Below are 12,027 nucleotides of genomic sequence, written 5' to 3' on the forward strand. Positions count from 1 at the left end.
CACTGTGACTTTATTTTTTTTTTGACTTCTACTATAATTATAGCAGGCATTTAATTTCCATGAAGCATTTTAGTTCGTATTTGAATCCTGAGTTCCTTGCATGTGAAAGGCCCACTCTGCATGTTAAATTAAAAAATTTGAACAGTTTTTTCTCTCCCTTAAAGTAGATTAATTTAAAAACAAATAAACAAAACCACAAAATCTTAGTACAGTTTTCATATTTTTAAGCTTGTAAATGAATATGAATATTCTTTTATTACCCATATTGCACTAATTTTTCATGAAGTATCATGAGATTTATGAGACTTTTARGAAAAACTGTAGATCAGTTTTCCTCCTGAATTTGCATTTCTTTTGTCAAGATTTTTTTTCCGTGTTTTTTATTCCCATTTGCTACCTCGGTTTTCATCATAAAGCTGTTCTGAATAAATATGCTTGAGTCAGGTTTTTTTGTTGACTGTATGTTTATCTCATTCAGAATTCACAGAAATGTGGTATACTAGGCAAGGTTTGATGACTGATCGATATTTTGTTAATAGTGCTATGTTTTTTTTACAAGAAAGACATGCATAAAAAAAACCTTATACCCTAAAATAGGTTATTTAGAAAAAACTCATCCCTTAAGTCAYGGTTTTGCATTGGCTCTATTGTGCCCCTTGTCTTGTGCCTTTTACCTTATCAAGTCAAAGTCCAAATTAGGGCCAGCTTGAATTCCAAAATTTGTTTCTCTTAAGTACACTTTGTTTGAAATAGAACCATCTCAAATGGAAGAGAATTTTTTTTCTCAGAAGCGAAACATTTATATTAAAAGATAACAAATAACTTAATTCTCCTTATCCCATGGGTTTACTTCTCTTTGACTTAAGTGATCCCTTGGAATCTCTTCCCTATTCATTTGGCCATCGTGGCAGAGGGACACATTTGCTCTGGTCATGTAAACCAAGATATTGCATTGGCTGCACCTGCCTGACCTGTCCTCTGGATTTCAGCAGCCCTTATGAGCATTACCTCTGTATTAGTTCACCCTTACCCTGCAGTTCCCCCAGGGAAGTGTGAATTTACTTGGCCAAGGATTATGCAAATAGTCCTGCAGTTCTGCAGGTTTCTTACACACCCMTTCTCCAGCACACCCACATGAAAGCGTGCAGTCTGGGTGCTTGTGTTTTAGGTTCCCCTGCAGAAGTTTTCAGAAATTCAACTTTGAGGTTACCCTGTGCTGAACCTTGTGGGTCTTTGTGCCTTGGACTGAATTACATGGCTGTGAAAGTAAAGCTGCACAGTAAATTTGTACATGGAGTATAGTCGATACTGTACTAYATGTGCTGCACTATAATATGTAGTCGATGAGAACTACATATTGAGAAGCTGAACTTCTTTCAGATCTAAATTTCAGGAAGAAAAGTCAGACTGCCTTKTGTTTGGGTCACTGAAGTTACAATGGGGTGTTGTACTTCACTTAAAAAAAACCCAACAAACAAACCAAACAAACCAAAACCCAAGTACAATGCTATTTAGATGTATTATATGGCATCCTGAAACTGTGTATTTGTATTTTAAAAATATAATTTCTCCTTTATTAAATATATAAATTTGTTCAAGGTTTTAGCTTTCAAATTAAAGCAGTTATGTCGTGGTTAAATGTCTTCTATATAGGTTATCATTGAATATCATGCTGGTTCACATTCTCAGCCTGTCAGATAAGTTTCCACACTCTTCTTTTGAAAAGTATGACCTTTTTCACTTTCCATCCCCAGTTTCTGGGATCATGTTACTAATGCTGTAATGCAGGGGTATATTGTGTTTAAAATATGATGTGCTTTGCATTGGCTGATAAAGAAAACTTTAGTRAGTTTTAAACACTAAGCTAACTTTGAAGTTTTTGTCACTTTATTTTAATATTAATTTTGTCTCCAAATTTTCTTCTGCTGTTAGAAATGCTTTGAAGTATATTTTGGGCTTTTAGAATTTTGCATGTAAATTTTAATCAGAGAATAGATAAATAGAATCAGAGAGTAGAATTGTCTGTGTTCACCTATTAGAAAACATCTTTGTTCAATCAAAGAGCAAAAAATCAGTTCACTTCCTTCAGACAAAGGGCTCTGTCCAAGCTTTTGGACAGAGTTCTTACATTCAGCTGAACAAATCAGAAAGAAAAAGCTGGCAATCCCATTTTGCTGAAAGCAACAGTAACTATTTGAATCTAAATTCAATCTGATTTACTGGACAGTAAATCTGAGTTTAGTATACAACATGAAATGGATATTGCAAGCAAAGTTCTAAATAAGGCTTCTGCTTAGACCATGCTATAAGCTTTGAATATTCTACAGGCTTTTTAATACACTATGTCTGCCATAGAAATAGTGTATTATTAATATTATATTATTATATAATTAATATAGTATTTAATACACTATGTCACCCATAGAAATACTTCACTGCTGAGTGAGTAGTTTCATATTACACATAGGCCACAAAATTAATTCTTTTGGTTCCTAATTCTGGTTGTCTTTTCTGTAATCCTGGACTCCATGAATAGGTTTAATAGAATCAACAATTAAGAAAATATTGTGTGCCTTAATGAATATCCCACTGTGTCAAGAAGTATATTTTAGTTGTCAAAATCAATAAAATTTCAATAAAACTTGGGTACTGTTGCGGTTCTTTAATTTTGTAGATGTAAATAAATACATTTTCAAGGAATGAATTACTTACAGTAATTGTTGATTGTATCAAATAGTTAAATCAAGCTTTGTAGGGTAAACCTTAAATAAAATCATGTCAGCCTTACTTCTGACTTTAAGTATGCATTTGCACTTTTTTATTGTTACAGTATTTAAATAGAGGCTGTACCAGATTCTTCGCTAACAAAGAAACGGACAAGCAGATTTCACAAAATCGCAAGAGTCCTGAGGTATGTTTTTATCTTCAGTTAGTTTATATTATTAAGTAATGGAGATAGAATTGAAAGTGATTAGAATTTTACAGTATAGAATGAAATGTTCATTTTACACATCTTTATAGGTCCAAATGGGTACTCTCAAAGCTGCTGTATTCAGAACTCTGCTTTGGAGTTCAGTCCTAGAAATACATTTTAACATGCATCATAAAATCCCAAATGGAACAGGGTATATAAAATGGTTTCCTCTTCATTCTTATAATAATGTAAYGCTTAATGATGCAGCTTTTGTTCTGTGGAAAACGAAAATTGAAGACTTGTTGTAATTTGCTTTTTTCACATCTTAACTATTGGTAGTAATAGTTCAGARGCAATGTTTTTCCTAAAGCCATTTTCATTACCTGGAGTTTTGAAATGATGCTTCAAACTGTTCTGTAAATTAGTAGTGCAACCTCACTTCTAGCCATGACTATATTTGCCTCCTTGGGTACACTTAAAAGGTTTTTGTTTCCCCCTTGCTATTAACTGCTAGTTATACCAGAGCATGGCATTTCCTAGATGAAAGTCTGAAGCTTCAAAACATTTGTATCTTCTTGCTCCATCTCTGTTTACATTTTTTAGAACTGGAATTAACGGAATTTGTAGCACTTAAACCTTTGAGCTGTTCACATGAGGATACTAGAGAATTTGTACTGAATTAATAGTATATATGAACTGGAAGTAGTTGAAATACTTAATTAAACTTGTATTCTGTTCTCTAATAAAATTTTCATCTGCTCATATTTAAAGTATGAAATTCGTGTTTGTGTAGCTGGAAATATTTCAAATATTAATCCAATCCCTATTTGTGATTCAGTASCAGGGTAAGCTGCATATATATCTGACAAAAATACAAACATAACATTACTCAAGAGCCTCTTTCCACCATGTGTCCATGCCATCTCTCACCTTTCATAACTTGGTCTTGAAGCTCGTGCTCAACGATGAGAGACTGTAAAATATTCCCATTGCTTAACTCAACATTGTCAAGTCTACCCCTGGATCTCTAGTGATTGTATTATTGTAACAGAGCATGCAAGCCTGACTTCTGTTGTTAAGTACAGGCTATTTACTATARTCAGGAGTGGTGGAGAATGAGATACAAAAATACTTATTTGGCATCCCTGTGAGGCAGAAAGATGGTAGATATTTCATGCTTATCAAACATACAGGCTAGCATTGGTGGATTTTGCCTCAGCACCCAATTTGTCTTTAATGAAGAATTGTAGTGAGTAGGCAGAAATATCAACATTCACTTAATTTTTCTACTGGAAGACGAACCTGTGCAATCTTCTGTTATTGATGTGATTTACAGGGGGGTGTCCTGTCATAAAACTCATCTTCTAATGGACTTGAAATGAGAAAACTTAATTTGAAATAAGTGTTTGGCTAAATTAAARCATACCAAGAGAATAGTTCTGAAAATATATATGACATGAAGTAGCAGAGCATATGATACCATAATACTTGTATGTACTTGTCATATCCTTTTGAAAGCTCAATAAAGGATCAAATTCAAATTTAAACTATTTAAACAGGAAATGTATTGCCTTGTTCACATTTTTAAATTGAAAATTTAGTATTTGCTCTGTCATTTTATAAAAAAAATTAAGATTGTTTATTTGAATAAAAGTAGCTGGAATAGTCAATTAATACTTCAATTATTTTTGTGTTTTTCTTATCAGGAAGATGAGGTGATCATTTTACATAACTAACATGTAGTTAGTTTACTGTTATTGATGTGCCTACATGTTGTGTGAAGTGAATTTTTCAGATGCATGTGGTGTTTTGTTTTGATAAAAATCATGTTAGCTTATTTGACATTAGCAAGGCTTTTATTTAGTTAATTATTCTTTTTCATTGAAAATATGTAAAAATAAGTGTAAAAATGTAGCTCAGTCTGTGCATGTTCATATAGTTTTTTGATTGCATGCAGATTTGCTACTTTCTACTATTTAAACTGGTCTGTAGCTAAAATACCTTTCAATATATTTAAATTAGAAAAATCAGCAAAATGTTAAAATTGTTTTTTCAGAGCACAGCTAGCATTCTTCCAACACATAGACCACTGCAATCTTTTCTGTTTCTTAGTTACCAGCAAAAGTTAACAAATATATTTCTCTAAATAAGTCTATTTAGAATAGGGATAACTCTCGTGGTTCTGATTTGTCCTGTACTCCTTTCCCATGGCCTGTCATTCTGTCATCTTATTGCAAGGACTTCAATCTTCTTTCAGCTGCCTGGGGCTAGAAGGACTCCTTTGTASAAATGCTTCAAGAGCTCCCTTAGCCAAAGTCTTCCTCTCCTCTGCTCACTATCTCATATGCTCCTGTCCTTAGCAGTCACATTCTCTCTAGCTTCTGCTTTCTGAAGATAGCTTTAAGTTTGCTTTGAAATTTAAATTTGAAGATCATGTTTTGAAGTATCAACAATTTAAAATAAAGATTCTTGTGAAGCCTATATTATATGAAGAGCTTGAATCTCTACTTAGTTTGGCATGCTTTTGTATGYTTTTTGTTATGACTTATTCTTGACTGGAAATACTTGCTTGCATTTACTTTAAAGTACTTATTTAGAATTTTTGTTTTTCTTGTTTTATAGTATCTTAAAGAAGGTTCCTTGAAGGATCCACTGTTAGATGATCATGGAGATTTTAAAAGAATGTGCACAGCAATGAAAAAGATTGGGCTGGATGATGAAGAAAAGCTTGATCTTTTTAGAGTAGTGGCTGGTGTCCTTCACCTTGGAAATATTGATTTCGAGGAAGCTGGGAGTACTTCAGGTTAGATGAAATATAAATGTTTTTTTGTAAAATGCCTGAAATGCCTCTTGATTAGAGATGTTTCCTTTTCATGTGAATTACTGCCTTAGAAAGCTTCTTTGTATTCAAGGGTAATTCAGTCTTAATTCGCCCCATTTTGAAGTTGTTTACCTGTTTGTTTTAAAGTTGYACTTCTTTAAATGCTCTGAAAGCCAATAGGCTTTCCCTGAAATTGTTCAAGGACTTGTTCAGTGAAAAGTTTCATATAAAGAGCCATTTTGTGTGTCAAAACAGTACTTGTATTTTAATGATAATTTTAAAGTCCAACTTCTCTCTAATGTCATGAAAGTATCTTGAAATTAGAAATTAGCAACTCCATCTGTAGAGAAAGGCATTATGTCCTTTGGCTTCCAAAAATAGCATCATGTTAGTATTTTTAGAGGTGAGCAAAAAAAAAATGTACAGCAAAAACTGGTGTAAATATAACTTCCTAATTTTAAGACATTGCTCACAAGATAAGATAGTACTTAATTGCAGAATTTGCATGAAGGTTGACGAAGGAGAATTAATGTTTTGGGAATTGTCCTTCTTACTTTACCACTGAAATCAGCCTCTCTAGATTGAGAACTGATGTCTATATATTCCTGAAGGACTGATTCCTCTGGGTCTGGATGTACTACAAATATGACTATAGCAGAAAACATAAGTATGTAGGTCTGTCCTGAGTTGCAAGACAGAGTGAAATTGGTTCCTCCTACTTCAAGCATGTGTAGCTGTTGGTGCAGTTGTTGTGTGCAAAGAACATTTTAAAAGGTGTTCTGAATGATGAATTAAAGGAGTACTAACCTTACAGGTTCACTAGCTCCTGACCCCAGTATAGAATCAGCACAGAACTGTATAAAATGCTCTGTTCAGGAGAGATCATAGGAGAGCTCTAGACCCACGTGTTCTGGTCTAAGCAGGGGCTAGTGCTGAATTCAGACTGGGTGGCTTATGTTTGGCACAGAGGAGATGGGCTTTTTCTTTTTTTATTTTTTTTTAATCTCTCCACCCCGTAGATCAAATCAGAACCTCCCCAGTGTCAGTTTATACTGTTGCCATCTTCATGAAGATAACTGAAATGAACATGATTAATGTAATGATTCTGGGAAGATGCAGGTGTAGAGAAGGGTAGTGGCTTCCTAGAGAGCTTCCCTGTTTGGGCCTTTTGTGAGTAATGGCTTTAGGCGTTGACAAGGTGGAACAGTGAAAAAGGCAAAAATGTGAATGGAGAGGCAGTTTCAGGAGGTAAATGAACAAGAAAAGTGGGAACCACAGATGATGAGGAAAGTTAGGGCTTAGAAAAGGCTAGCTCACCAGAAAACTTACGTCCACKAAGTATTGAAATGTAGACCAGTTTTTTTTTTCTGGACTAGATTATGTAAATAAACTTCTAAAATGCAGGTGAATATATTGAACTTCTAAATTGCAAATCCAGATTTGGTTCTTCTCTCACCTTGTGTGTCTTTGCACAGGGTGTGCATTTGAACTGCTCCAGGCAGTCTCTTACCAGACACCCTCTAATGTTCCGTTGCTGCTCTACTGTGAAATACATGTAGTGTTAGATTTTACTGAATTGGGAGATGTTCTAATTGGGGATCTCTGCTGGCAGAGCCCTGGCGCTGAGGCAGGTCAGAGCAGCATGGAGCCAAGTGCTCTTGGCTGTTTACCTGGGACCAGTACAGAGCCTTATCTGAAAAATGCTAGTGCCAGCAGCCAGCCCTACAGGAGGCACTTCTGCTGCATAGCAAGAAGTCTGGAGGATTACAGGACCATCTGAGCTCAAAAGTTTTAAGTCACTAGAGTTATTTGTAGGTGTTAGCAATTCTGCATTTTTGGATAGTTCTTCCCTACAAGCAGGATGGCTTCTGAACAGCGTTTCAGAAATACAGAATTTCACGCGTAGTTTTTGGGCGGAGGGTTATTTCTTTGCGCATTTTGAGGGTGTTTGGGTGTTGAGAAGCCGGCAGCGATTTTCAGCGGCGGGCGGTGCATTGCGGGTGCTGACTGCCGCCGCTCTGTGTCCGCAGGGGGCTGCACGCCGCGGGCGCGGAGCCAGGAGGCGCTGGAGCGCTGCGCCGCCCTGCTGGGCCTGGACCAGGACGACCTGCGCGGGAGCCTCACCTCGCGCGTCATGCTCACCACGGCAGGGGGCACCAAGGGCACGGTCATCAAGTGAGTGACTGAGGGGCCGGGMGGGGCCGGGCGGGGCCGKGAGGGAACACCCGCGCTGTCCCCGCTGTGCCCGGCACCGCGCCGCCCCTGCTCTCTCACACACCGCCACAAGCGGCCCCCGCTGCAGCCGTGAGCTCAGGCGCGATCGGCCCAAGTGCGGCCGTCCGCAGCGCTGACTTCAATTGTTTACCAAACACAAGTACCCCCCCATAGTCCCACAGAAATCAGAGAATGCAGAAAGGTAGCAGGCTTACAGCACTAGTCGCTTTGAATAAGTAACGCCTGTGTGGTATAATATCTCTGGCGTGTCAGTGAGTACGCTGTGTGGCCAAAGAAAGTATAGCAGTCAGCCGCTTAAATCCACGGACTGCACAGCAAATTTGATATGCTGAAAGATTTTGCAGATACACTGTGTCAAGGAATGTTAATGCTGTGCCTGAAGTGTTTCAGAAGRCACATGMATCTCTGCCATGAGAGCYGCGCAGTGCTCCCGTGGGTGCTGCYCTGTAATAATTAGGGCTGGGATGCTTTAATTAGAGGGCAGTATATCCACTCTAAATGTCTGAGTGATTAGTGTCCTTGTGTTTGCCACATCTAATTCTTCCAAAATCCACTTTAAAAACACAGCTTCAAGTGGTAATCCAGAAATGTGCTGCTTTTTGCTGCKTTTGGTAAACTTAACACATTTAATCTTGACTGCAATATTAATAATGTTTCACAAAAACATTGATAGAAAGTGTGTTATTTTGGTTTTTTGTTGTTTTTTTCTTGTTTGTTTTTCTTTTCCTGCAGCTGTTATCAGGTCACTTCCTAGGCACAGAAGCAGGATAGTGATTTCTTTCTGTATACACATGGATGTACAGATTTCTTTCTGTATACAATGGCAAARCATATATACTGGTCATACCATTTCAATACCATGAAAGTTACGACTCCTGTGAAACTTGAGTTTATAAAAATGACAGTACATTTACCTTTTATTTATTAAAAACCTCTCGCTTCTACCACAAATCTTTTCTTGCTGAGATTGATCCTAGCATGCAAACTCTCAGGGATGCTAACTAAGCTGCCTGAAGCTGAATTCAGTGTTTTAACATTTAGTTTTCTATGTTATGTATTTTACATGGAAACATCACATCAAAAACTGAATTTGGACTAAGCAGTTTTGAACACATTAATTCTCAGTGTTTAGTTGAACACATCAATCTTTTACTTAGGAAGCTAGTGAACATTCACTTCATTCCTTGGAATAATAAACGTTTGCTTCTTACTGATTTATGGAAACAGGTCGTTTTAGTGAATCAGAAATACTTTATGCACATTACACCAGAAGTTTAACATATGAAACTCATAATTAGCTGTATTAATGTGGTTTATTTAAGTTTCTTATATATTTTGTTTTTGGAAATTCATTACTATTATTTATATTGAATTATTTGTTAGCATTTCATAAAGGTGGGGACTGGAACAAAGCAAAACCTGATTCACTTAACCTTGTTATGTCACTGTGGCCAGTAAAGATGGCATGTTAGTTAATTCATGTTTAGGTTATGTTTGACTTACGAGGTAAAAAATTATATTTGAGCACTTGAGATCATTGCCTTTTTAAAAAAAGTCTTCGAGGCATRTAGTGAATTTGAGCAGTGAAGGTTTCCAGTGGTCAAGAGCTCATTCTGTGCAGGAGGAGAAATAGCTTTTGTGGAAATACTGTTCAGTGCCTTCTTCCTCATCTCCTGGGTGTAACTGATCTTCCTGGCCAAAATTTGTGCATAATAAATAATTTCATGACAGCCTGTGCTGTTTGAACACCATAGGGTGTTTTTCAGTTGAATGCAGAAGCTTTTCTGAATTAACTCATATTCAGGAGTATTAAGTTTAGCATGGGTATGTGCTGTTCAGATAAAATACATTATTATTGAATAGCTGATGTTTGAGGTGTATTTTTAGATAGAGCAGATGGGTAGATTTCCTGGTGGTCTATTTATTTCTGGACTTTGAAAGAACTTATGTTCAAGAGTTAGAACGTCGTAGTGACTACCACAGAAAAATTTGTAATGCAGTGACTGTTGGTAGGTAATGCTGGGGGGAGGGTGATGTGTTATTCTGCCTTCAGTTAAAAGCTCAAAATCYAGACCTCTAAATATTGTATTCAATAGGCCATTTCTGGAGAGTATTTGTAAATTCTTCCTCTCTCCCTGTCCAGTGTAAATTCCTCCTCTTWCTTCCCTTTGCGTTACTAGAAATTGGGGGCCTAAAAGTCACTATCACTTTACTGCCATATCAGATGATATGGAGAGTTAAAAATCATTTTTTCCCTTAATTACAAACTTTATCTGTAGGTAGATGTCAGTCTTGCATGAAAAAGTGTTTCCAGTGGAAAATATTGACCAAGTTTTTACTATTTCCTCTTTTCSAGACCATGTCTAAATCAACAGCAARATCTTTGATRTATTCATGCAGGACAACCTTTATCAGTATTGTGGATAACATTAGAGTAGAAAATTACATATTATACAGTATGATATTATACAGATGGTACTCATAGCAATACACGCCAGTATGAGCATTGTGGATATTGAAAGTTAATGACATTTTTTACTTAATTCAGGTTGTGATGCACAATAATTGCTGATCTTTCTCCTGCTTACCTAGTTATTCTCCATCTTGCATTTGTATTTTTTACTTCTCATCTTACCACCACCCACTTTACTGAAATGTATCTTGTGGATTTTTACATTATGAATTTTTGAAGATGATTTTGTATGCTAATCTTGTCACCAAAATGTTCTGCTTTCTTAATTCAGTATTATTAGTCCATTTTTTGAGAATACCRTTACTTTCACATTGATTTTAAGTAAAAGTGTTAAATAGAAGCTTTGAACAAGGGCTTTGAACAAATGGTATCTGTGTCAGATTCAGATGGCACCCCACTGGAAATGCTCTCAGTGAGCTGCTGATTCAGCCTCTGAGGACAGATTAGTTTTGGCTGTTTTACTRTGTATAACACATAGATAAAGCTTGTTTGTGTAGTTTCTTTCTGAGAATGTTTGGTGGGACATATCAAACCACCACCATAATGAGGCACAGAAGTGCATCGTAAAATACTGTGTCTCTGTCACTGCTTCTCAAATGACACTGTCAGAGAGGGCTTCTTMATTTTTGTTACAGCTTTGAGTTTACTCTGGATTAAAACTGTGAAGATTTTCTGATCAGCATATATATCCTGATAAGCCTGGAGCGTTGTTAGCAGTGTGCAGTTTCAAAAGTCTGCAAACACAAGAGGCTATGTTTTTGTGCCAGCACATCTTRTTTTTCCCCAGTGTTTTATTTTGGGGGTGTAAAAATTGAGTTCAGAGGACTYCTTACACCATCTCACAGATTAATACATTAAGGCTTTTTCTCTAGCATTTTCTAAACTTGTGCATCTAAAAGCAAACATAGACTAATGAATACATCAGTATCATCTTCTCTTGTGGCTGACTGCAAGGAAAGTGGATTTGACTGTTTCACATATTTGTTAAAAAAAGACACCGTTTTTTCTATGGTAGTGTGGTTTAGAAACTACTTTACGGCTATCAGTATTAGAGTTTTGACAAGTACATTGTTCTATTTTGTTCCAGAAACCCAAAGAGCTTGTCATTTCTCTCTTAGGGACCTTTTGTGTGCAAGTAGATCATGTGAGTCCTAATAGGTCACAGTGAATAAATAGCTTGGCTGAAATCACTGCTCAGAATATAACRAAGGCTTTGTTCTGCTGTGCACAGTGGAGCCAACAAGGAATAGTAGGAGGGTGATKCTAAATGCTCTCTCCCTAAATTTTATTAAATACTCATATACAGTGAGCTGCCAAGGGAACTTGACAGCTGCGCTATGTCTATCTGTCCTTGTCTCCCAAAACCCCATAATAATTACTTTATTGGATGATGGTTTTGCCATCCATATGAAGTGTGTTTACAGAGAGAAATAATGTTTTAGGATTCCAAATCTGCTTCTCTTCGACTGTAAATGTGCTGCTGTGCTACTCTTTGACTCGGTTTCTTCCTTTCCAAGAAGACTTTCAAAGAGGACTCCATCATCACAAACTAAATTATTTTACAGGCTGAAAAAATTAACTTGT

The 12,027-nt window shown here is 36.5% G+C and overlaps 1 protein-coding gene across 3 annotated transcripts in view; it reads left to right on the forward strand.

Annotated features, from left to right (window-relative positions):
- MYO6 (myosin VI) overlaps positions 1 to 12,027 on the forward strand; it is a 104,639-nt gene that overhangs the window by 51,888 nt on the left and 40,724 nt on the right. For all 3 annotated transcript variants that reach the window (XM_057369277.1, XM_057369260.1, XM_057369269.1), the window contains exons 10-12: positions 2,831 to 2,911; positions 5,537 to 5,717; positions 7,766 to 7,910. In XM_057369277.1, coding sequence (XP_057225260.1) covers positions 2,831 to 2,911; positions 5,537 to 5,717; positions 7,766 to 7,910 — 407 coding nt within the window. The remainder of the gene's footprint in view (positions 1 to 2,830; positions 2,912 to 5,536; positions 5,718 to 7,765; positions 7,911 to 12,027) is intronic.

The sequence above is a fragment of the Malurus melanocephalus genome, unplaced genomic scaffold, assembly GCF_030028575.1.
Source record: "Malurus melanocephalus ecotype Western Australia unplaced genomic scaffold, MMel_1.1 scaffold_4, whole genome shotgun sequence".
Lineage (NCBI taxonomy): Eukaryota > Metazoa > Chordata > Aves > Passeriformes > Maluridae > Malurus > Malurus melanocephalus.